We start from the raw sequence: 24,505 nt of genomic DNA, 5'->3' as shown, positions 1-24,505 counted from the left end.
ACGGATCACCTCTTCATCCTTTGGATGAGATTAAATCTGACGGTTCAGATCTGTTCTTTTTCTTTTTCAGATTTGTAGATCTTTCATTTTCTCTTTCTAAAAATTACCATTCTCTCTCAATCTCTCTTCTATCTTCTCCTTACGACAATCTCTGTTTCTATTCAATTCTTTATTTTTTTTTGGTTTTAAGATTGATAAAGTTCATGTGTTGGCTTCTCATTTTCTAATTGTATTTTTGTGTTTGATTCTTTTGTAGGGAAAGGAAGGCGGCGAAATCAACAACATCTTGCGACGGAGCCCGAGATCTGAAGAAGCCGTGGTGTGGAGATGGCAGAAGAAGCTACCGGGGGTGGTGGAGGTGGAACCCAGCAAGAAGAAGAAGATAGGCGGAGACGTGAGGGCTCCGTTGACACACCGGATTTGAAGAAGTAGTTCTATGGAGATGGCAGATAAAGCTAGCGGTGGTGGTGGAGGAGAAGGAGAGAAGACCGAGACGCGAGAGCTTGGTCGACACAGCAATGGAGGAGGACGGCGACGACGAATAGAGGAGGATGAGGACGACGGGATTGACACGGCGACGAGATGTATACGGCGATATGGGGGAGACGGTTCATGGAGGCGTAGACTAGGTTTTTGTTTTAGGTTTAGATTTTATTTTGTTAAAAAAATTTTGGTTAAGTTTGGTTTATTTGGTGTACCGGTCTTTAACTTTGTAACCAATTTCGATTTATAAATATCTTTTAAAGTATTTTTTTTAATTTTTTTTAATTTTTAGTAAGGTAAATAATAACAATAAAAAAAAGTTATAAAAAATATTTAATTGCTTGCAATAAAACGCTATAGTTTATCACAATATGATAGCAATGCAAAAAAACTGCTATCTAATGTACTTAACCTATTATGACAGGCGATGATACAACGCTTCTAAAACCGCTATCATATCGTTAGATAGCGTTTTTCGTCCGCTAATAAAACCCATTTTTCTTGTAGTGCCTATTTCTAGGTTTCCTTATTGTGTTTATCTTAATATATTTAAAATCTAATACTATAAGTTTCCACAAGATTTGAATTATCCAACATTCACCCCCTTAATTCCAACTTGAATTAGGGAGATCAATTTCTTGAACTTCGATTAAGCTCCTCATTTGCTTGAACATAATACTTGCTAATGGCTTGGTAAAGATGTCGGCCTTCTGCTCAACACCCGACACATGCTCCACTAATCCACTTCGATCTGTCCATTCTCCACACACTCACGAATGAAGTGATACTTCTTGAGTACATGCTTACTCCTTCCATGGAAAACTGGATTCTTCGTTAGAGCAATGACTGATTTGTTGTCGATCCTAAGCTTGACCTTCTCGCCTTCTTTGCTTAGTATCTCACTCAACAACTCCTTGATCCATATAACTTGCTTTGCTTCTGTTGTTGCCATGAACTCTGCTTCACATGATGACAATGCAACCGTCTGCTGCTTCTGCGACGTCCAAGTGATTAGTGATGAACCGTAGTAGAATGCATGTCCTGACGTGCTCCTCCCGTCATCGAGATCAATGTTGTGACTGCTGTCACTATAACCAATGACACTCCTTGACCCATCTCTTTTGAAGAACAGACTATAGTTTGTTGTTCCTTTCACATACCGCAATATGTGCTTGATGGCTTGTCCGTGAGAGTCTCTCGAATTGTGCATGTATCTGCTAAGAACACCTACTGCATAACTCAGGCCAGGTCTTGTGTGAAGCAGATACCTCAAACATCCTATGATTCTTCTGAACTCTGTAGCATCTATCTCTCGTTCATCTTCAGCTTTTGAGATCTTCAAATTCGCCTTCATTGGAATTTGAGTTGCGTTACACGCTTCCATCTTTGTGTCACACAGGATTCCTTGACCATACCTCTCTTGCTTTATTCTGATTCCGCCTGCTCCTTGAATCACCTCTATGCCAAGGTAGTACGTTAGCTTACCTAGATCTAACATCTCGAACTTCTTAGGCATCTCCTCCTTGAATTGCCTAATCACCTTAAGCGAAGTTCCTGTCACAAATATATCATCAACGTAGATGGCTATGATCAAGACGTCTCCTCCTTCAGTCTTGCGGTACACTGATGGTTCCTTCGTGCACTTCTCAAATCTCATCTCCTTGAAAACATGATCGAGTTTCACATTCCATGCCTTGGGTGCCTGGCGTAACCCATACAAAGCCTTGTGTAAAACATAAACTCGATCCTCTTCTCCTTTCTTTTCGAAACCTTTGGGTTGAGTTACATACACTAACTCCTTTAGATCTCCATTCAAGAAGGCGGTCTTCACATCTATGTGATGTATCTCCCAACCGTTTGTTCCTGTGAGGGCTTTTAAGAGCCGAATAGTTTTGAGTCGCGCCACTGGTGCAAACACTTCATCGAAATCTATTCCTTCTTTTTGTACATAGCCTTTTGCCACAAGTCTCGCCTTATACTTGCTCACTGTACCATCCGCCTTTCTCTTTATCTTGTAGATCCACTTCAACCCTATATGTTTCACTCCAGTCGGTCTATCTACAAGCTCCCATGTCTTGTTTCTTGTGATAGACTACAACTCGTACGTGTTCAGCTTCAAAATAGTTCTCTGGCTCGCCATCCACTGTGAGCAACATCATTGCACTTTCTTGATCTGCAAGTAACACATAATCATCGAGATATCTTGGTTTTATTATGGTTCGGCCTTGTCTAGTCACCAACGGTTGACCTCCACCGTCTTGGTTTGCATTGTGATCCGCATCTTCTTCTTCTTCCTCATCTTGGTTTATAGCTTCATTTCCATGATCATCATCTTAATCATTACCTTCTTCTATATCACCATATGTGGAAGCTTAAGCATGCTCGGTTCACAATCAGCTTGGTTTGTTGTAGACGCCCAGTCCCAAGCTTTCTTCTCATCGAAAATCACATATCTACTCACCATCACCTTCCCTATGTCTGGATCATAGAGTCTATAGGCTTTGGAGCCCGGCTCGGTTCCAAGATTGACCATACTCTTTGATCTCTCATTCAACTTCTTCAAATAAGGTCCAGTGATTTTCGCATGAGCTACACAACCGAATATCCTCAAGTGCTTGATATTTGGTTTCTTCGATGTGAGGCACTCGTATGGTGTCTGATTCTTCAAGGCTTTTGTAGGAACTCTGTTGATGAGGTAAGTTGAATGTAGTATAGCTTCACCCCACAAGTAGTTCGGCATCTTTATTGCCTTCAGCATACTTTGTGACATGGTCTCAGAAACTCCTTATAGCTAAATATGGTTTCTGTAACGTTGTGGCAGGTGTTTCTATGTTGTTTACTAGCCGGACTAAGTATCTGCTGGTTTAACACAGTCTGCTTTGTGCTCTGCATCAGAAACTTCCCTGCCAACAGATCACTTGCGCTTTCTCTCACAGTCAGCTTCAATGGCGTTAGTGCTGCCTTATACACTCTTGCTTACAACGCAATCAACCCTATCTCCACACAGCTATACCTTCTCTTAAACGCCCTTATTCCTCTCATCGTCTCCTTCGCTGCTCTCATCCCTATTATTCGCCAACCGCCTCTTGAGCCTCTCCCACCAGACGGAGTTCGTAGAGACTCTTTCATGTTTCTCTTGCTCAACATATTAGCGGTTTTGAACGGGGTTTATCTGCTTCTCTTTGGTTCAAAGACTTCTGGTGTAACCTCAGCTCGTCTCCTCTTTGGTGGATCGATTCTTCTCTTGATTCTCCCTTTATGCCTTCCCGGTTTAGTCTACGCTCGTAACTGGTATCTGCACAAAGTCCACTCCAGTTTCCGTTTAGAAGGTTCCGGTTTCATTCTCGTTGATGTCGATGAGCTTGAGATACATAAAGGAATGGTCACACGTGAAGCTAGCTTCGACGGCTATCAGTTGCTGAACGATGATATAGTACTGCGAACAGCCATTACTCCTGTTCAGAAGAGTTTCATTGAAGATAACAACAGCAGATCTTGTTGCAGTAAGCTCATTACAAGAAACCAACTTGGAATGCTTGGAGAAGAACATCCTCTGTTTATGCTATTGTGCAGATCAGACTTCTGGCTTTACTATATAGCTTATTTTTGCGGTGGCACGATTGGACTTGTCTATAGCAACAACCTTGGACAGATTGCACAATCTTTAGGACAAAGCTCTGAGACAACAACTCTTGTCACGCTTTATTCGTCTTTCTCATTCTTTGGTCGGTTGCTTTCAGCAACACCAGACTATATCAGAGCGTAAGTCCCTTTTTGCACTCCTCTGTTTCTAGCATCTTGAGAAGATTTATGATCTTATTGAATTGTGCAGGAAGTTTTATTTCGCTAGAACCGGGTGGCTAGCCGTCGCTCTTTTCCCAACCACAGTTGCTCTTTTCTTGCTGGCATCATCAGGGAGTTTGTCAGCGTTACAAGCAGGAACAGCTCTAATCGGTCTAAGCTCGGGTTTCATTTTCGCAGCAGCTGTTTCCATAACGTCTGAGCTCTTTGGACCAAACAGCGTCGGGGTTAACCACAACATCCTCATCACAAACATACCGATAGGATCCTTGGTCTACGGTTTCTTAGCTGCTTTGGTCTATGAATCCCATAGCACCGCTGGGTCAAAGACCGGGTCGGTTATATGTATGGGGCGAGACTGTTATTTCCTAACGTTTGTGTGGTGGGGATGCTTGTCGGTGATTGGGCTAGCTTCAAGTGTTGTCTTGTTTCTGAGAACTAGAAGAGCCTATCAACGTTTTGAACAAGATCGGATAGCTTCAAGCATGCTCTATTCTTGAAAATTTGAACTTCAATCGTGTTATATTGAGAGAAAAGCTGAAAATGAGGACAAAAACTTGTGCAGAGCTTTGTTAGTGCACATAAGTTTTGATTTTTTTTTTCGCAGCAATAAAAAGAAGAGGGAAGATCTTAGGGACAAAAGAAGGCTTTCAGTTTTGCATTGTGGCAGTGAATCGGTTAGTTGGACTAGGGAATTGAACTTTGAAGACATCAGAAGCTACCTGGAACACTTACCGAACCAACCTGACGAGGTTAAGGGGTTTATGTTTTTGTTGTAGACTTGTGACATTTGGACGAAAGTACATTGGTATTTGGTGTTAACTCATTCAAAATGTGTTATTGTTTATGTCTCTCTACTATAATTCTATTATGTGGGAAATTGACCAATCTTTAGAAATCGCGTGGTCACCGAGCATTGAAGAAGACGTCCGACCATGGGGGCAACCTACCAAAAAACATCTCCTGAACATCAATAAGTGTTCATCAGTTTTCGAGGAGCCGAGGGTAGGTTGGCCCCTAGTGACGAGTCAAGTCTCTGATGATGAGTATTTTTACTAGGAGGTTAGTTTGAGCTACTTCTTTGTCGTATGCCTTGAAAACACTTAGCTAATTCTGAACAATCCAAAATAATAATTTTTATCAAACATTCCTACTGATCGCTAAATTCTGCGGATGCTACTGGTAAACAGAATATACTCTCCAGAGATAAAAGAAAAGAAAAAGAGATTGCTAACTCAACACTGCTTTGCAACATTATGTCCCGACCATTGCATCAACTTGCTGCAGGTCTCCAAGGAACCTTCTCGAACGAGGTCCTCAGATTGTCTCAAGCAACTTCATCTTTTTGTTAAATTTAAAATCGGTGTACTTGATAAATTGAAAGTTTAGGAGAAGTCTCTTTATTGAGATCGGAACTTGGCGAATGAATTATGTTATAACTGAACTCGGTTAACCAATGGCTCGGTGTTAACCTACGGGCCCTGGGCTAATGGCACTCGAGGGATAACCCTAATACGGTACTGCGATCCCCGTTTGCCACCAGATAATTTAACATCGCACTCCTAGGGATCAAAACCAATCTTAGTTCATTACAAATGAATTTAGTCGTCGAAATACTTTTAAGAGAATTCTTGGCTTTCCGTAGACAATTGAAGATGACTCAAACTCACCGCATTTGTTAATAAAAGGTTCACAATTAAGCATATGTGATGTCTCAAAAATTCACGAAGTGAAAACAGTAGAGGGTTATTTGCAGATAAGAACCATAATTCATACTTTCAGAGTGGGATAGTTGGCGACTAAGCAAAAAAATGTACAAATTTTACGGAGTTGGAACGTCGTGCATCTGATACAAACAACCAAACTACAATTTCGGCGTACCTTGGAATGAAGTTACAATAGAACCAATCATAGTAGCTTTCAAATATATGTCCAGGCGAGGACCGGTTGGGTAGCAGTTACCTGCAAACAATCTTTTCGAAAACGCTGATGAAGAGGCGACAGTTCCTTCATCTTCTCAACAGATGCAGAGGAAGTTTCTTCTTCGAATTCTGTTTCCCAAACTGCAATTTGGAAAATGTAACATACATATGTCGAGATGCACTTGACGAATATGTTTTTAATATATCAAAGGGAAAATTGTCAAAACGGAACAAAACAACAACATGTCCCTATGGTATAAAATCATATTTGTCCATTTATTCTCTTTTTTATCATTTCCATTTCTGAAATTTAATAAAATAAATAGTTTAATGAATCAAAAAATATTAAAAATATAAACAATTAATAAAACACCTATATACACAAACACATATTTTTTTTTTGGTTAAAAAACTTGATAAATAAAATTTTAAAATTATGTTCCACTAAAAGTAGAATTCGTCTTCTACGGAAAATGAGTTATTAGAAAACGAATTCCAGAATAAACAAGTCCTTCTACTTTTTTAGAAGAAACAATCTAAAAATGATTAAAATTCTAAATATGAAGAATACGAATTCTACTAATCGTAGAGATCGCTACTTTTCTTTTGAATGCAGTTTCTACTTTTATGAAGTATTCTAAAATTCTAGGTATGCGAAATCTAAACTTAACACGAACGCCTACAAAAAGTAGAAATTGTATTCAGAATTTTTGTCATGGTTCTACACAGTGTAGAAGGTGCCTTCTACGGATAAAAAACCAGTTTTTCCAAAAATTAAGAAAGTTTCAGTTAAGAAAATGTTCTAAGAATATTCTAATTTCCTAAAACGTGTCCTGGTTGATTTTCTTTGTTAAAATATCAGAAAAAAACAATTTTGGCTTTTCTTCTTCATTAATCTATGATTTCTCCATAGTTTGTCTTGTGATTTTCAAAAACTCATGTTCTATGATGCATATCTATATAATATGTGGTGTTTGAGAATTTAATATAAGCACATGATGGGTTTTTTTGGCTGATGGTAAAGGGGGTATAGACTACTGTTATTGGAATCAAGTTCTACCTTAAAGGATTTTAAAAGAATAGTTTTGGAAGATTTTAGAAACCAAATGCAATTAGGTTACGAGATATTTTTGATATGTGTCGTGTGTTTTTTTTTTTAGATTGTTTTTACATTTTTTTCTTTTCTAAAACATTATGGGATTACCTTATTTTTTTTATCTTTTTCCATTAAACTTTTTAAAAATGGTTTTAATTTATGTTTAATTTGATTAAGGAAATGTTAGTTTTGGAATTATGAAAAATATAATACTAGAGGGACAACTTAGTGATGGTTTTATACCATAGGGACAACTATGTTGTTGTTTTTGTTCTGTTTTGGCAATTTTCGCTATATTTTTTTTTTACGACAAACTCCATATTTTATTAATTCAGAGTAAAGAGGTAAGCCTTTGAAGCTAGCCAGCTCGGAATTATAGAGTTTACATGGGAAAATAAAGACAATTGGGAATAAGCTCCTTTAGCAAGGATATCGGCCCTTACATTGTGCTTTCTTGCAATGAAAGAAATAGAAAAATCAGAAAACATAGCACGTGTGTGATCGAAGTCATTCCATTCTGAAGCCAAAATGGGCCAATCTTCTTCTTCGTTTATAGACAGTCCGATTCAAAGGACATTGTTGAAAATCTCAACTGCAGAGCAGTTTTCATTGCACACAGCAAGATATTAAACTCGGCATGCAAAGGGGATAGAACCTGTTCTATTCTGAACGAACCATACGTAGTTATCCCTGGTTTTATATCAAAAACACAACCACCACCAATAAAATCTGAGTTTTTCACCCAAGATGCATCCACTTGGCATCTTGGAAAGTGTGAATTATTCTCATCGTCAATGTGTTCATGTATGGTGGCTTCTTGAGGTTGGGTATGTTCTGAAATGTGTTGAGAAACCCTCCATTCGTCTTCTTCCCGAGTTGCATGTTGAACGGTCTCCGGGGGTACAATAACTTTGCCACTAAAAACTTTCTCATTTCTAGCTTTCCAAATGAACCAGAAGATCCATGGAAATCGCTTCATTATATTCTCTGGCGCTCCTCTTTTCTTTGCTCGGAGGAAGAGGTAGTCGAAGTTCTCGTATAGAGATTCACTCGGGAAAACACCCGGAGATGTCGGTATGTCCGATAGAGCCCAGGTCTGCAAGGCCGGTGGGCATAATAATAAGAGATGGTTGACGGTTTCATCTCATTCGCCGCATTTGGGGCATGTGCGATCTATCCCGCAGTGTCTGTCCACAAGCCGGCTGCAAGTGGCAATGCATTCGGAGACTGCTTGCCAAAGGAAGTGCTTGATCTTCCGTGTCATTTTCAACTTCCATATCAGCACTTTTAACGGGTTGACACTCGGCTCCGCTACTTGATTGTCTTCTCGTTTCTCCTCTTTTAACTGGGATGCTAACTTATAACTGGACTTAACTGTATAGAGCCCCGATTTCGTATAAATCTAACAATAGCCATCTTCTTTATCAATCTGACTAGGTCTTATGCTCCGTATTAACGATATATCTTCTGGATCAAACAGAGAATGTAGCTCATCAGTTTTCCACTGTTTCGTATTCTGGTCTATAAGCTGATTAACAAAAAGATTCTGGTCCCGATGTATACCAACATCATTGGCTGCTCGTGCCGGTACTGTCGGTATCCATGGGTCTAGCCATACGCGAGTACTAGCTCCTGTGCCTATGGTTTTTCGCAGTCCTTCCCGCAGGAGATCATGTGCTGCCAACATACTCTTCCATCCGTAAGATGGAGAGTTCGATGTTTTGACTTCCATAGGGCTTATATGACGATAATATCTGCCTTTTAGGACCCGAGCTAGAAGGAAATTCAGATGGTGAAGTAATCGCCACATTTGTTTGGCTAGTAAGGCAATGTTAAAGTCATGAAGATCTCTGAATCCTAATCCTCTTTTCTCAAGAGGAGTGCTTTTTCCCATCCAATCCAGTGTAGTTCCTGATTATTTGCTTTTGTACTCCACCAGAACTTCGCAATTACTCCTTGTAGCTTTAGAATAATCTCTTTGGGCAACAAGAAACATGGCATGGCATACGTAGGGAGTGCTTGGGCGACATATTTTAAAAGAACTTCTTTACCTCCCTTAGATAAGAATTTTGCAGACCAAGAATTTATCCTGTCATTTAGACGATCTATAATAAAGGCAAATACTTGTCGTTTGGAACCACACATCTTTTCAGGTAAGCCGAGATACATACCCATTCCTCCTTCTTTATGGATACCCAGTGTGTACTTCAGAACTCCTTTTATTTCTTGGTCGACTCTATTCCCAAAAGAAATTGAGGATTTATTTAGATTAAGCTGCTGTCCCGACGCCCTCCCGTACAGTTTTATGATCCTCATTAACCCATCACATTGCTGGACATCCGCTTTGCAGAAGAAAAGACTATCATCTGCAAATAAAAGATGGGACACTGCTGGGCTGGCTCTTGCGATCTTCAGCCCTGTGATTCGTCCCTCATCCTCTGCTCCTTTTAGTTGCGAGATAAGTGCTTCTGTCATCAAAATGAAGAGAGAGGGGGATAATGGATCGCCTTGTTGCAGGCCTCGAGTCGGAGAGACGTTCCCTTTGGTTCTCCGTTTATAAGAACCTGATAAGATACCGAGGAAATGCACCAGTGAATCCAAGAGACCCATTTTTCATCAAAGCCCATTTTAAGGAGAAGAGCTTCAAGAAAGTTCCATTCGACTCGGTCGTAAGCTTTACTCACGTCCGTCTTGATAGCTACAAACTTTGCTTTACACATGGGGTTTGTACGAAGTGCATGGAAAGCTTCCTGAGCTAGTAGAGTATTATCTGAGATAAGTGTTCTGGCGGATTGGGTTTCCGATACAACTTAAGCAGAATTTTCTTCAAACGCGAGCATAGAATCTTTGTCTCTATATCAAAGGACAGATTTTATACATAATATTTAACAACGGTTCGTAATATGGAAAAAAGGTTTAGGAATATAACCGCGAAACAGTTATTGCAACAAAAACCAACTTAATAATTGCAATGAAAACATTGTAAATCAAAGAGAAACCAACTAAAAAGCGAGATTCTCGGAGAAAAATTGCTTGTAAATTCCAAAATATTTCGAAAACGATACCGATGATTTTAACGGATGAGCTTAACTCCAGGTTGTCCGATTCATTGCCGCTTGGCTTCGGAATTGGGAAACCATACTCGACACTTTCGTCTTTTATTCGGTAATTTTTGTTGTAGTTTGGGAGGATGGGTGCTCCGCAAAATCAATTTAGGAAAAACGATTTGGAGCAGAAGAAACAAAATGGAAACACAATGGTTTTATGGAACGAAATCAAAGATTCAGTATATTTAGTCATGTTGAGCACCATAGTTGTCGAAGATTATTAGGTAATTTGTTGGCAAGTATGTGGGTAAGTTACCGTTTACTGAAGTGATTTTTTTTTTAATTGTAAAGAAAACCTTGGAAATTATAATCGATTTACTGAAATAATTTCCTTTTAATTATAATCGATTTGTCAAAACCCGTAAAAAAAGCTTTCATCTTGTAAAAAAAAAACAGATTTATCCATTTAATAAATAAAAACTTAGAATTAGCCAAGTAGCAATTAGAATTTTAAATTGGGAAAATTCCTAAAAAATACACAGACTAATTTTAATTTGCTAATAAAATACACAAACTATTTTAAATCTCCGTTTAATACACGAACTAATTTTTGTTGCCTAATAAAATACACAAACTTTTGAAATTCACAGATTTTACACATCGTTTTAGATGGCGGTAACTATATTTAACGGAAGTGACGACAACGTTAGTGTTTAATTAACACGTATTTAAATTTTGAAAATAAAATTTCTTTAAAATACACAAAATATTTTTCATTTGCTAATAAAATACACGAATTATTTTTGGATCCCTGTTTAATACACAAACTAAATTTTGTTTTCCATTAAATACACAAACTTTTAAAATTTGCTGATTTTACGCATCGATTTAGACGATGTCAACTATGTTTAACAGAAGTGAAGACAATGTTTTAATTAAACAAGTGGTTTAATTGTGAAAAGCACGCTCACCCTCAGCCAATTGAAATTAATTTGAGTTAGTTTCAATTCGAGTTTGGCACTCTAATTTGTTTCAACCTCTTTTATTCTCCAAACTATGTTCATTTTCTTCTTCTTTACTTTGATTTCCCTTTATATCGATTCGAAGTGGAGTCGATTTCTATGTCGTGAAAAATGACGAAGAAAACAACGTAATTTTAAACGAGTTTATGATTTTGGAATTATTTTAGTGTTATGCATTTCTAATTCGTGTTTTTCGCTTTGATAGTAGTGATAATGATTCAAGGTTAATTTACACTATGATAAATAAGTTTAGTGTTATGAATTAGGTTTTACATATATTTTTTCTACTATGATCAAAAAATTTAAAATTTCATCAAAAAAAATTTACACTATTGAAGCGTAATGGAGAAGAAAACTAACAATATAATCTATCGGAAAATTTTTAAAGAATTTTTTTCTTTACAGTTTAACCACATGCTCAATTAAACACTAACAATATCTTCAATTTTACTAAACATAGTTGACATCGTCTAAATTGATGCGTAAAATCTGAATTTTTTTAAAAGTTTGTGTATTTAATAGAAAACAAAAACTAGTTTGTGTATTAAACAGAGATCCAAAATAGCTCGTGTATTTTATTAGCAAATAAAAATAGTTTGTGTATTTTTAAGAAATTTTATTTTCACAATTTAAACACGTGTTAGTTAAACACTAACACCGTCATCACTTTCGTTAAATATAGTTAACGGCGTCTAAAATGATATGTAAAATCTGCGGATTACAAAAGTTCGTGTATTTAGTAGGCAACGAAAATTAGTTCGTGTATTTTATTAGCAAATAAAATTTAGTCCTTTAAGGAATTTTCCCATTTAAATTTTACCCACTTTACCAACTTTCTCTTGTATATACTTATATTATACGGAGCTATTGAACCGGTGGTAAACTCACACCCGATATAGGAAATTGGCCGCTCCTTGTCTAAATTCGATTTTCTGCAAATATTTAATCAGTAGGGAGGCTAGGAGCTAAAGGAGGAAGACGACGCTTTAGATCCAGATTTAATATTTGACAAAAGATCCAGATTTAATATAAAATTCGCAGTCATTAAAATAAAAACTGCGAAACGTTGACGAAGATGTTCTCTTGGGTTAACTCTCAATCCCCTCTTCTTACCCACACTCCCACTCTCTCCAAGCAAAACCCCTCTGAAATGCGACCATGGGGAAGCCAACCAAGCTCAAATCCCCGCCGCCGCCGCATCGCGTATTCATCAGCTCCCACGGTGGTGACTTGCTCCTCCGAGGCGGATTCGTCCATGAAATTGCCAAGGCCTTGAGAAGCATCAAAGTCAACGCGTACGCTGATGAGCCCACTGGTGAAGAAGTTGTTTGGACGAGGATCGAGAAGTCGAGGATCGCGATCGTGGTGTTCTCGAGCAGGTACACCGAATCGAGATGGTGCTTTGAGGAGCTTGTCAAGATCAAAGAAGGAATGGAACTAGGCGAACTCGAGGTGATTCCAATCTTCTACAAGCTGGATACATCTGCAGAGCTAGAAGGTGGCTCCGGTTTGAATCCCACCATGCGTGATTTTGATCCTCAAAAGGTCAAGATTTGGAACGAAGCTTTGGATTCTGTTTCGTGCATGATGGGTTATCACTTGTATAAGAACAGGTAAAGACTCTATAGTGGTATCCAATTAAACATGTGAAAGAGAGTTTATATGTGCAGTTTTAGAAGTTTCTTAGAGCAAACGATTCCTTTACACGCTCAAAGTGTCTCATTGTTTTTATTATTATCCATTGGCAGTGTTGAGTCCAAGTTTATCAGTCGCATTGTCAAGGATGTGAAGAGAATATTGATCCAGCTTCCAAAAGAGGAGCAAGATGACGAGTCACATGATTCACTAGATGACTCCTCCAAATCAGAGACGCTGAATGGTGGGAGTGTCCTAGGTGAAGCAGAATCAGTTGAGGATGACATTTTCCCAAACGAGAAAGTGGACTCAGTCAATGACCAAGAAGTTAGCACAAGCTCTGCCATAGTGACCTCCAACAAACCCCCGCTGGAGCATCAAGTGTTCATCAATTTCCAGGGAAACGACCTCCGCTACGGCTTTGTCGGCCACATCGCGGAGGCCTTGGAAAGGGTTGGATTCGAAGTCCGTATAGATGAAGATGAGTTGCAGCCTGGAGATCTTACTGAGCTTCTGTTCAAGCAGATCGAGGAGTCGAGGATTGCGATAGTAATTTTCTCAAGCAGGTACACTGAATCAACGTGGTGCTTAGATAAGCTGGTGAAGATCAAGGAACGCATGGATGAAGGAAAACTCGAGGTGGTTCCAATCTTCTACAAGGTGAAGCAATTGCAGGTTACACAACTGGAGGGAAGTTTCGGTATCAGGATTTGGAATTTCTGGAGGAGGAGTCGAGAGTACCGTGTCATTAAATGGAAGGAAGCTTTGGAGTGTGTTGGAGGCTTGAAGGGTTTGGTATTTGAGGAGGATCGGTAATTGAAATTTACATCTTTATCATGTAACTTTGATACTGAAATCACTAAATTATTTAGCTAACATAAACAATGGGTCACATTGGTTGTTTGCTCTTGGTTGACAGTCTTGAGAGCGAGCTCATTACATCCATCGTCAAGGACATTGAGAAGAAGATCGAGATTAAGGAAAGAAAAAATCCATCTTCTTTTCCTTTTACAGGGAGAGAAGATAACACTGAATTGCCCACAGGAAAAGGAGAAAACCTTGAAACGTATCTCAATAACCATCGCCTCTTTGGAATCAAGCTACGTATGGAGCAGTTGGAGCAGAAGTTAGAGTTTGATTGCGACGAAACTCGAATTATTGGAGTAGTTGGGATGCCCGGTATTGGTAAAACTACTCTTGCAATGAGGTTGTACGAAGAGTGGAACAGCAAATTTGTACATTGCATGCCTCTTCTTGGTATCTGTAAGAAGTCAAAGGACCATGAGCTAGTCTGGCTGCGGAAGACCTTACTGGAAGTTTTACTTGAAGGTAAGTTTCCAGAGAAACAAAACGAGATAACACATGAATCCGTAAAGGACACCCTGCTCCAGACTAAAATCTTTGTTGTCCTCAGTGACGTGAGTGACAAGAAGCAGTTGGATTTTCTACTTGGAAACCTAGATTGGGTTAAGAAGGGAAGCAAGATTGTTATCACAACGGGTGACAGGTCATTGCTCAAGGAATTCGTTGATGACATTTATGTAGTCCCTCTATTGAATGACGAAGAGGCCTTTCAACTCTTCACTTATCATGCCTTTGATGATCAAACCTATAGTCCCTCACAGGACTTCGTGATTCTCTCAAGAAAGTTTGTGGATTACGCCCAAGGGCACCCGCAGGCCCTCATATCACTAGGTACTGAACTTCGTGGGAAAGATGAGGATTACTGGAATCAGAGACTAGCAACAGTAACAGATCGTGATAATACGACGATCCAAGATGTCTGGAAATTGTCTACTGATCAACTTAATGAGCGGCAAAAAGATGTTCGACATTGTGCATTTTTTCAAGTCAGAGGATGAGTATTTTGTTCGGAGTTTACTGGATTCAGGAGATCCTGACGCTACTGATGCCGTGAGTGAAGTAAGAGATCTCGCCGACAAGTTCATGATTACAGTCTCCGACGGGCGAGTAGAGATGAATGATCTATTGTATAAGTTCGGCAAGGGTCTTGGTTCCCCTGTCATGGAACTGAACACAATCAAATATATTTATCCGCAAGGGTAAATTGTTAGAATGGATTATGAATCTTTTCAGATAATATGAAAACATGAAACAACACTAATGAATGGAGTTTAGAATAAATAAGAACGTATAATGTAGCGGATGACACTGCTTCTGACAAATAGCTGAGACAACAAATTCTCTTCATATGAAATCAACCTGCAAAATGCTTTTAATATGAAATAAAACTCTTCCTCATGTTATTCTCAATATTTCTGTTTCCAGTTTTTGATAGGAGTGCTACCAGGAACATGTTTTGCTTGGGTTTTAATTTCATAGCTTATCTTTTCAATGTTAGGTTGTAGCTGTACTGATTACTTACTTTTTGCTCTTAACGGCACCTTCCATTTTTAAAGCGATGTTGGAATATCAATGGTAGCTGTGAAACTTTTTTTTTTATATCCATAAATTTTAGGATATCCTTAATACTGTGGAACTTCGTTCAAAATAATTTCTTATATGATTTGCTGACATGTTATAATACAATTCCATATAGGATTTCTAAGGTGTTTTCTTTTAAATTGCTACCAGGGAACTAATAGTATGAGAGGTATTTTCTTGGACATGTCCGAAGAAACAAAGAACTTTGCCTTGGAAAGAATGACCTTCACCAATATGCTCAATCTTCGATACCTCAAGATATATGATTCTTTTTGTCCTCGGCAATGTAAATCAAAATGGGAATTGAACTTTCCAGATGGCCTTTCACTCCCCTTGGAAGAGATCCGGTATCTTCATTTCGTGAAATTCCCTTTGAAGGAACTTCCACCAGATTTCAGACCGGAAAATCTTATTGACCTTAGGCTGCCTTACAGCAAAATTCAACGTATTTGGGAAGATGCTAAGGTGTGTTTTCCTGTGCCATTTGTTTACATTTTTTTTTTCATTTGATGGCTTACAAAACTTGAATAGTTTTCCTGATTGGCGATTGAATGAATTCTGATGACTTTTTATAGGACACACCACGATTAAAATGGGTAGATCTATGCCACTCCAGTCAGTTGTTCGACTTGTCAGCATTGCCAACGGCTGAAAACCTTCAAAGTTTAAATCTGGAAGGCTGCACGGCTTTGAAGGAATTGCCATTGGAGATACAAAACATGAAGTCTCTGGTTTTCATGAACTTGAGAGGATGCACAGGTCTTGAGTCTCTGCCAAAGATTAATTTAATCTCTCTGAAAACCCTCATACTCAGTGGCTGCTCAAACCTGAAGGACTTTCAACTAATTTCTGAAAGTATAGAGTTTCTTCATTTGGATGGCACAGCAATCACAGGACTTCCTCTTGCAATCCAGAGCTTCCAGAGGCTTGTTGTGTTGAATTTGAAAAACTGTGAAATGCTGGAGTGCCTTCCCAACTGTCTCGGAGAGCTGAAAGCTCTTGAAGAATTAATACTTTCTGGTTGTTCAAATCTTAAGAATCTTTCAGATATAAGGGAGAGCATGAAACATCTCCAGATCTTACTTATTGACATGATCGGAGGAAAAGAGATGCCAAACATCATTACATCCAAGGGCCAAGCTTCTCCAGATAAGTTCGTACACGGCCCAAGCGGATGGCCACAGGGTGTTAATGGAGTATCCTCTCTACGACGTCTATCGTTAAATGGAAATGATTTTGTCAGCCTGCAAACTGACATTTGGAAACTTTACAATCTTAATTGGCTCGACGTGAAGAATTGCAAGATGCTAAAGTCTATTCCGATGCTTCCACCAAGACTTCAGTACTTTGATGCTCAGGGCTGTGATTCACTCGAAACTGTTTCACATCCTTTGGCCATTCCTGTCCTGACGCAACAGAAACATGCCACTTTCAATTTTTCCAACTGTAACAAGCTGGATCAAGATGCAAAGGATAGTATTATATCATATATTAGTTGGAAATTTCAGTTAGTGTTAGATGCACTCTCTAGATACAGCGAGGTATGCGTATTTTTCTCCTTAGTTTCAAGTATTCCAGGCTGCATCTGTCAGTATCTGATCTTGTTTGGTATTCTTTTTTTATGCAGGATTCTGTTTTGGAAGCTTTAATTGGAACTTGCTTTCCTGGATGTGAAGTACCGGCATGGTTCAGCCATCGAGCATTTGGATCGGTGTTAGAGTCAAAGCTGCCCCTACATTGGAGTGACAACAAGTTTACTGGAATTGCCCTATGCGCTGTTGTCCTATTTCCTGAATTCCACGAGCAGAGGGACCGCCTCGTAGTGAAATGTAATTGTGTTTTTAATAGTAAATACGGTTCTCCTGTCCGCTTTGGTTGCACCGTTGGCAGTTGGAGCAAAGCACGTAACACATCACTGAGGTATGAGTTGTCTCATATATTTATTGGCTATACCACTATGCTAGATAGCAACAAACATGGTTTGGAGGATAGTGAAGAGGGTTGTAGTCTTACTGAAGCTTCCCTTGAGTTTCAAGTGACAGATGGTACGGAAGTGGTAGGAAGTTTCAAGGTTCTGAACTGTGGCTTTAGATTGATATATGCATCTAATGAAATGGAAAACACATGTTGGGATTCAATGACTGCTGTACTGCCAGAGAGGATCGAGCACTCCCAAGATGAAGCAAAATCTCATGAGAATTTCCGAAGCCCTGATGAAATCCAATATGAGTCTTCCTTTGATCCAACTCTGGGAGCCAATTCAAATTTTATAAGTGAAACAAAATCTGATGCCGAACCTGATTTGTGGAAGAGCTTGGAAAGCAAGATAGTTGACATTTCAAATGTAGAAAATGACGCAGGAAAGGAAATCACCGTAAGCTCTGATCGTGACAACACATCGTCTGGAGATCAAACACGTTACGTTGGAGTTGAGCTGCGACTCAAGCAAATGGAAAAAATGTTGTACTCGATGCCTGGAGAAACTTTTATTGTTGGAGTTGTTGGGATGCATGGCATTGGTAAAACAACTCTCGCAACAATGTTGTTTGAAAAGCGTGGGTCGAAGTTTCCAAGACGCTTGTTTTTGACAGTGCCTAAGGAGTGCGAACCTGAGCAGTTGCGGAGCATGTTCCTTAAAAAGTTACTCGAACACCTGCATGTAAATATAAGCGACGAGACAACACATGAATGCGTGAAAGCTGAACTGCTTCAGACCAAGGTTTTCGCCGTTCTCGATGACGTCAGTGACAAGAAACAGTTACAGATTCTCCTCGGCAACCTCGCCTGGATTAAAAAGGGAAGCAAGATTGTTATTACAACTTGTGACAAGTCATACCTTGAGGGATTTGCTCATGATACTTATTTCGTCCCGCCATTGAAAAACAGAGAGGCTGTTCAACTCTTTGCTTATCATGCCTTCTATAAACAAATCTACCCCTCAGAAACCTTTCTTTCGCTGTCAAGAATGTTCGTGGATCATTCTACAGGCAACCCACTGGCTCTGGAGTCACTAGGAAGCCTCCTCTGTGGGAAAGACGAGGCTTGCTGGGAACATGAACTGCAAAAAGTGAGACAAAGTTTCAATATGAAGATGGGAAAAGTCTGGAGATTCTCTATTAAGCAACTTACTGAGGGGCAGAAGGATATGTTTCTGGACATAGTGTATTTTTTCAAATCAGAGGAAGAGTATTTTGTTAGACGTTTACTGGATTCAGAAAATCCTGAAGCTGTGAGTGAAGTTAGAGATCTCGCCGACAAGTTGCTTATTACAATTTCTGGTGGGCGAGTAGGGATCCATGATCAACTGTATGCATTGAGCAAGGACCTTGGTTCCCCTGGGGAGCGTAAGCTGTGGAACTACAAAGATATCATCGGCTATATGAAAAAAAGTAAACAATCGGTACGTTCACTTTTTCTTGCCAAAGGAATCCAATCACGCTTGCAACATTTGTTGGCTTGTCTAACCCAAACTTCAGCTTAGTTTTTTTATAAGAACTAAGGAAAGAGATATAGCCTGCCTTTATACATATACATCTTTAACTAATAAGAAAACATGAAACTTGTTGATACATAAGTAGAGAATTAAGACACTTTCTGTCAACAAAAACTTGGGATTGCATGTAATTTTCCAACTTGATGTTTTTCTGTGAACTTGCTACTAGGGAACTGATGATGTGAGAGGTATTTTCTTAGACATGTCTGAAGCAACAAAGAACATTCCCTTGGAAAGAATGACCTTCATCAATATGTGCAATCTTCGATACCTCAAGATTTATGATTCATCTTGTCCTCGACAATGTAAATCTGACTGCAAATTATGCTTCCCCGATGGACTTTTATTCCCCTTGGAAGAGATTCGATATCTCCATTGGGTGAAATTCCCGTTGGAGGAACTTCCACCAGATTTCAAACCAAGAAATCTGGTTGACCTTAGGCTGCCTTACAGCAAAATTGAACGTGTATGGGAAGGTGTTAAGGTAAATGTATATTTTTATTTGATGGCTAAAGTAACCTGAATAATTTTTGTTATTGACTATTGAACTCTGACGGGTTGTCACAGGACACGCCACGACTCAAGTGGGTAGATCTACGCCATTCGAGTAAGTTGTGCAACTTGTCAGCATTGTCAAAGGCTGAAAATCTTCAAAGATTAAACTTGGAAGGCTGCACGGTTTTGGATGAGTTGCCGGCGGAGATTCAAAATATGAAGTCTCTGGTTTTCCTGAACTTGCGAGGATGCATACGTCTTTGGTCTCTGCCAAATATTAATTTAATCTCTCTAAAAACCCTCATACTCAGTGACTGCTCAAACCTCAAGAACTTTCAGTTAATTTCCGAAAGTATAGAATTTCTTCATTTGGATGGCACAGCAATCACGGAACTTCCTCTTGCCATAGACAGTCTCCAGAGGCTTGTTGTGTTGAATCTGAAAAACTGTGAAATGCTGGAGTTCCTTCCCAACTGTCTCGGAGAGGTGAAAACTCTTGAAGAGTTAATACTTTCTGGTTGTTCAAGGCTTAAGAATCTTTCAGATGTAAGGGAGAGCATGAAACATCTCCAGAGCTTACTTATTGACAGGATCGGAGCAAAAGAGATGCCAAACATCACTATATCCAAGGGCCAAGCTTCTGCAGATATGTTCGTACACGGCCCTAGCGGATGGCCACAGGGTGTTAATGGAGTATTCTCTCTGCGGCGTCTATCGTTAAGTGGAAATGATTTTGTCAGCCTGCAAACTGATATTTGGGAACTTTACAATCTAAATTGGCTTGAATTGAAGGATTGCAAGATGCTGAGGTCTATTCCAATGCTTCCACCAAGACTTCAGTACTTTGATGCTCATGGCTGTGATTCCCTCGAAAGAGTTTCACATCCTCTTGCTCTTCCGGTGCGGCTGGAGCAGATCCATGCCACATTTAATTTTTCTAACTGCAGCAAGTTGGATCAAGATGCAAAGGATAGTATCGTATCTTATACTCGGTGGAAAAGTGAGTTAGTGTTAGATGCACTCTCTCTATACAACAACGGGGTATGCATATTTTTATCTATCAGTTTCCAGTATTCCCGGCAGCATCTTTTGGTATCTGATCTTGTTTGGTTTTTTTTTGTTGCAGGATTCTGCTTTGGAAAATTTCACTGGAGCTTGCTTTCCTGGATGGGAAGTACCCGCACGATTTAGTCATCAAGCATCTGGACCGGTGTTAGAGGGAAAGCTGTCTACACACTGGAGAGACAACAACTTAACTGGAATAGCTCTATGCGCTGTTATCCTGTTTCCTGACTACCATGAGCAGAGGGCCCGCCTTGTAGTGAATTGTAATTGTGAGTTTAATAATGAAGACGGGTCTTATAACCGCTTTAGTTGGACTATTGGCAGTTGGAGTGATGCAGGTAAAACAGCTGGGAAGATTGTACCATCTCATGTCTTTATTAGCTATGCATCTATGTTGGATAACAAGAAACTTGGTGAGAAAGAAGACGAAGAGGGTTGTGGTCATACCAAGACTTATTTTAAATTTCAAGTAACAGACGGTACGGAAGTGTTACATGGTTACGAGGTGCTGAAGTGTGGCTTTAGTTTGGTATATGCATCCGATGAATTGCGGGTCCAGTCTGGTAGACACGAAGCAAATCACTACGGAGCATATTCAAAAAATGGTGGGTGGATCTAAGATTTCTTTGCTAACATCTTTGTAGCTTATTCTGAGTGATCGTCTTTGTTCCCTGGTACACTGGAGGCTTACAATTGGCTGATTGCATGTACTTTCTTGTTTGTCTTACTTCTTAGTAGCAATCTCTAATGTAAGGAGGGAAACGGAAACAATGGATATGCGGCTGGATGGTGGGCATGACATAGTTGAATTGCCAAATGAAATGATAGCACATGGAACCGTAAGTTGATCACAACATGTTGATGGGTTGTATGAATCAGACCCCCCTTTTTTTGTAAGAAAGATATTACGTGATTGTAGGATCATCAACTTATATATATTCGTGTTTACGTTCTTGCAGGCTAACACTTCCCAACGACCTAATAACAAGTCTCCTGTAACCACATTGAAGCAAACAAGAAGAGAGACACAAGTTCGAGCATTGTCTGTTCGGTTGACTGGGAAGCCTCGGGTTTACATCAGTTGCCATGGAGGTGATCTGTGCATCACTTTGGTCAAACATCTCGTGAATAATTTGACAAATGCTGGGGTCAACGTCTTCATAGACAACGACGAGAGAATGTGGATTAAAATGCACCAGCTCTACAATAGGATCGAGGATTCAAGGATCGCAGTTGTTATCTTCTCCAAGAGGTACCTAGCTTCACGGTTGTGCTTGAACGAGCTTGCGAAGATGGACGAGCTAGCAAAGGAAGGAAGACTCCTAGTAATTTCCGTCTTCTACCAGGTGATATCTAGCGACATGAAAAATCTCAAGGGAGAGTGCGGACGATGTTTCAGGGAGATGAGAAAGAGACACGAGGACGAACCCGAGAATGTCCAGAAATGGGAGACTTCCTTGATGTCAATGGCAGAGACAACCGGCGTACACTCGGAAATTCACGGGTATTCATTTCTTGATAATCCTTATTTATGAATAGCGCAATTTCAGTTAGATTAGTTTTTCGTTGAGTCATATCAGTTGAAAAAGAATCGTGGAAAGCAGTGTTGGGTTTAAAAAAGTCTCATTGTTAGTTTCACATTAAAAGCACATCAAGGCAGTTCTTGTTTGTAGGTAACAACCATTGTCACTTTGTATTGATCCTCATCAGTTTCTCTAACTAAACTTTGCAGCATAGATGCCGCTCTTGTTAAAGCGACTGTTAAGGCAGTTCATAGAGAGCTAACAAAGATAGCTGGAGGAAAATTCAAGTCCCTCGGAAGAGGAGTTATGTTAAGTGCACGTGTGTTCATTTTTGCCTTGTTTGCGGCTCTTCTCTTTAGTCTCTTCGTATCTCCTCTGCTTTTCGCTGATGCGGCATTCGCCGCCTTCTGGTAAGTTCTCAGTGGATTTTCTTGTTCTGGTATGTTTATGAGAGCATTTGCAGCGACAAATACCAGATATGCTGGTTAAACAAATGTCTTGTATTACTTGGTTTTGAGAAGACAATTACTTGGTTTTTGTTAAACAAATGGCTTTGCTTCTTCTATATATGGACACTAGTTCTCAGTTCTTGTTGATCATCCTTTCATGGGTTTCCCTCGCTGATGATCACCAGAAATCAAACCTACTAAATTTTTAATAAAATAAATTAAGGAAATAGAATTCTGAATTCTCTGCTGGCTGCACATCAGTTTTTTAAACAATAATGTCGTGTGTAGAATTATTTTAGAACTATACAAGTAAATTTTTTGCATCATCCAACACTTGAAGAGAATTACAAAGAACCTAGATCACATATTATTACTAACAATGAATTAACAAAACGTGAACGATGAGTTAACATGCCCTTTGCATTAACAAATGGTATCTCTCATATGGAATACGCAGTGTTCTTTTAAAAAAAAAAAAAAATTGGGTCTACGCTCATTATTTAACTACAAACGAGATAACGTGTTTTGTCAGTCGTTTGTTGCTCATATCAATAAACAAAAAACAAATACTAGGAATAAAGACCAGTTCTCAGTCCAGCAACAAGAAACACGTTGACCCTGAAAATTATACCTTCTGTTTCATAAAAAGTATCAATTAGACATATTTCACTCATATTAAAAAAATAGTTGATATACATTTATGTTTTTATTAACTATATATGTTTAACCAATAGTATTTTAAATAAATAAATTTATTTATTAAATCAAAAAAATTTACAATTAATATTTAATTGAAGTAAGTATAAATTGCATAGAAATTCTAAAACAATACTTTTTGTTTAAGAAAAAAATAGTAAAGTGATGATACTTCGAGAAATAGAAAGAATAGTGTACTTTAGAGCAACCCCATTGCATGAACATTAATAATAATAGTATTTTTAATACAGCTAAATTAAACAATTAAATTTTAATCTTTTCTAAAGAGTCTATCATTGAAAACGTGCCATCTATTTTAGAGTATCTGATGAATTTTTAAGAAGTTCCAGATACTGTTTCTAGAAAATGGTTACTTCTCTCGTACTTATTATTTTCATTTATTAATTTAATAGTTAAGATACTCCTCTTAGACTTGCTAATGGAAATGTTTTTAGAAAATGCATGGTCAAAATATCTGAAGGGAGTTTCTTAAGTATAAAATATTAATATAGTTTATTTATAACTAAATTATAAATAAAAAAATAAAAAACCAGAAAAAGACATAATAGCAAGAGTTTCTTATGAAATTAGTTGTGTCTCTTGTATGAGAGATGATTCTAAGTTTCTCTCTTTTTTCTACCTCTCCTCTTTTTCCTCTGTTTTTCTATCATTAAATCATAAAAAGATCCATCTAAATTTCACTAATGCTGGTGTTTTTAAGGTGTTGAATGAGAACTGCAAACCAAACAAAACACATCAGTTGGATAAAATTATGTATTATTTTGTTTATTTTATTGGTTACTAATTGTAATAAACAAAATGATAATAGATAAATAAAGAGTTTTTAGTAATTAAACCCCTCAACTAAAGATGAATCGTAAAAAAAACCTCAACTAAAAATCCTGTGAAATAAATCTTTAACTTTAATTCCGTTAACATAAGTTACCCTCCGTCTAAAAAATCGTGACGGAGGGTGATATACGTTAACGGTTTATAAGTTGAAGGTTTATAATGTTGAAAACTTAGTTGAGGGTTTTTTTTTTACTATTCCAAAATAGTTGAGGAGTTTTATCACTAAAAGTCATGTTTTAAAATCTTTATTATCATTTATACATTCTTTTAAATTGATTTATAAGCCTTTAAAACTCATTTATAAATTTTAATACATTATCTTATAACCGATTTATAAAACTTCATAAATATTTTAATACTTTTACATATGATTAATACGCTTTCGCAATGATTTTATATTTTTTTTTACAATTTCTGCTATTTGTTAGGATAAAATAATCTAACATTATTGACTTCATGGATGAATTATTCTACTTAAGAC

The 24,505-nt window shown here is 38.4% G+C and overlaps 3 protein-coding genes across 4 annotated transcripts; all 3 read left to right on the top strand.

Moving 5' to 3' along the window:
* The first annotated feature begins 3,265 nt into the window (after positions 1–3,265).
* On the top strand, positions 3,266–4,877 carry LOC106446527 (protein NUCLEAR FUSION DEFECTIVE 4-like). The gene is made up of 2 exons (XM_013888298.3): positions 3,266–4,245; positions 4,316–4,877. The coding sequence occupies exons 1-2, from the start codon at positions 3,281–3,283 to the stop codon at positions 4,782–4,784; spliced, it is 1,434 nt and encodes a 477-aa protein (XP_013743752.1). The 5' UTR covers positions 3,266–3,280; the 3' UTR covers positions 4,785–4,877.
* A 7,408-nt stretch (positions 4,878–12,285) lies between these two features.
* Positions 12,286–15,131, top strand: LOC106446526 (disease resistance protein LAZ5). The gene is made up of 3 exons (XM_013888296.3): positions 12,286–12,984; positions 13,120–13,818; positions 13,926–15,131. The coding sequence occupies exons 1-3, from the start codon at positions 12,530–12,532 to the stop codon at positions 14,866–14,868; spliced, it is 2,097 nt and encodes a 698-aa protein (XP_013743750.1). The 5' UTR covers positions 12,286–12,529; the 3' UTR covers positions 14,869–15,131.
* Positions 15,132–15,383: 252 nt separating this feature from the next.
* On the top strand, positions 15,384–22,615 carry LOC106446525 (disease resistance-like protein CSA1). Of its 2 annotated transcripts, none has more exons than XM_013888295.3 (9): positions 15,384–15,916; positions 16,027–16,992; positions 17,079–18,851; positions 19,114–19,428; positions 19,512–20,480; positions 20,566–21,109; positions 21,243–21,343; positions 21,464–22,008; positions 22,237–22,615. In XM_013888295.3, exons 1-9 carry the CDS (start codon positions 15,614–15,616, stop codon positions 22,439–22,441), a joined length of 5,721 nt encoding a protein of 1,906 aa, XP_013743749.1. In that variant the 5' UTR covers positions 15,384–15,613; the 3' UTR covers positions 22,442–22,615. The 2 variants fall into 2 exon arrangements, with proteins under 2 accessions (XP_013743749.1, XP_013743748.1); XM_013888294.3 differs by having other exon boundaries at positions 21,240–21,343.
* Positions 22,616–24,505: the final 1,890 nt, after the last annotated feature.

The sequence above is a fragment of the Brassica napus genome, chromosome C7 (genome assembly GCF_020379485.1).
Source record: "Brassica napus cultivar Da-Ae chromosome C7, Da-Ae, whole genome shotgun sequence".
Classification (NCBI taxonomy): domain Eukaryota; kingdom Viridiplantae; phylum Streptophyta; class Magnoliopsida; order Brassicales; family Brassicaceae; genus Brassica; species Brassica napus.
Note: the sequence above shows the minus strand (reverse complement) of the source record. Positions and strands in the feature narration are given on the sequence as shown.

What these genes read in the sequence shown, in the direction of transcription:
- LOC106446527 (XM_013888298.3), top strand. Translation starts at nt 3,281, where the DNA reads ATGGTTTCTGTAACGTTGTGGCAGGTGTTTCTATGTTGTTTACTAGCC. An exon ending in ACACCAGACTATATCAGAGC is followed by an intron (nt 4,246 to 4,315) that starts GTAAGTCCCTTT and finishes TGAATTGTGCAG; the next exon opens with GAAGTTTTATTTCGCTAGAA.
- LOC106446525 (XM_013888294.3), top strand. Translation starts at nt 15,614, where the DNA reads ATGAGAGGTATTTTCTTGGACATGTCCGAAGAAACAAAGAACTTTGCC. An exon ending in GTGTATGGGAAGGTGTTAAG is followed by an intron (nt 19,429 to 19,511) that starts GTAAATGTATAT and finishes GGGTTGTCACAG; the next exon opens with GACACGCCACGACTCAAGTG. An exon ending in GTACACTCGGAAATTCACGG is followed by an intron (nt 22,009 to 22,236) that starts GTATTCATTTCT and finishes TAAACTTTGCAG; the next exon opens with CATAGATGCCGCTCTTGTTA.
- LOC106446526 (XM_013888296.3), top strand. Translation starts at nt 12,530, where the DNA reads ATGGGGAAGCCAACCAAGCTCAAATCCCCGCCGCCGCCGCATCGCGTA. An exon ending in TATCACTTGTATAAGAACAG is followed by an intron (nt 12,985 to 13,119) that starts GTAAAGACTCTA and finishes ATCCATTGGCAG; the next exon opens with TGTTGAGTCCAAGTTTATCA. An exon ending in TTGGTATTTGAGGAGGATCG is followed by an intron (nt 13,819 to 13,925) that starts GTAATTGAAATT and finishes CTTGGTTGACAG; the next exon opens with TCTTGAGAGCGAGCTCATTA.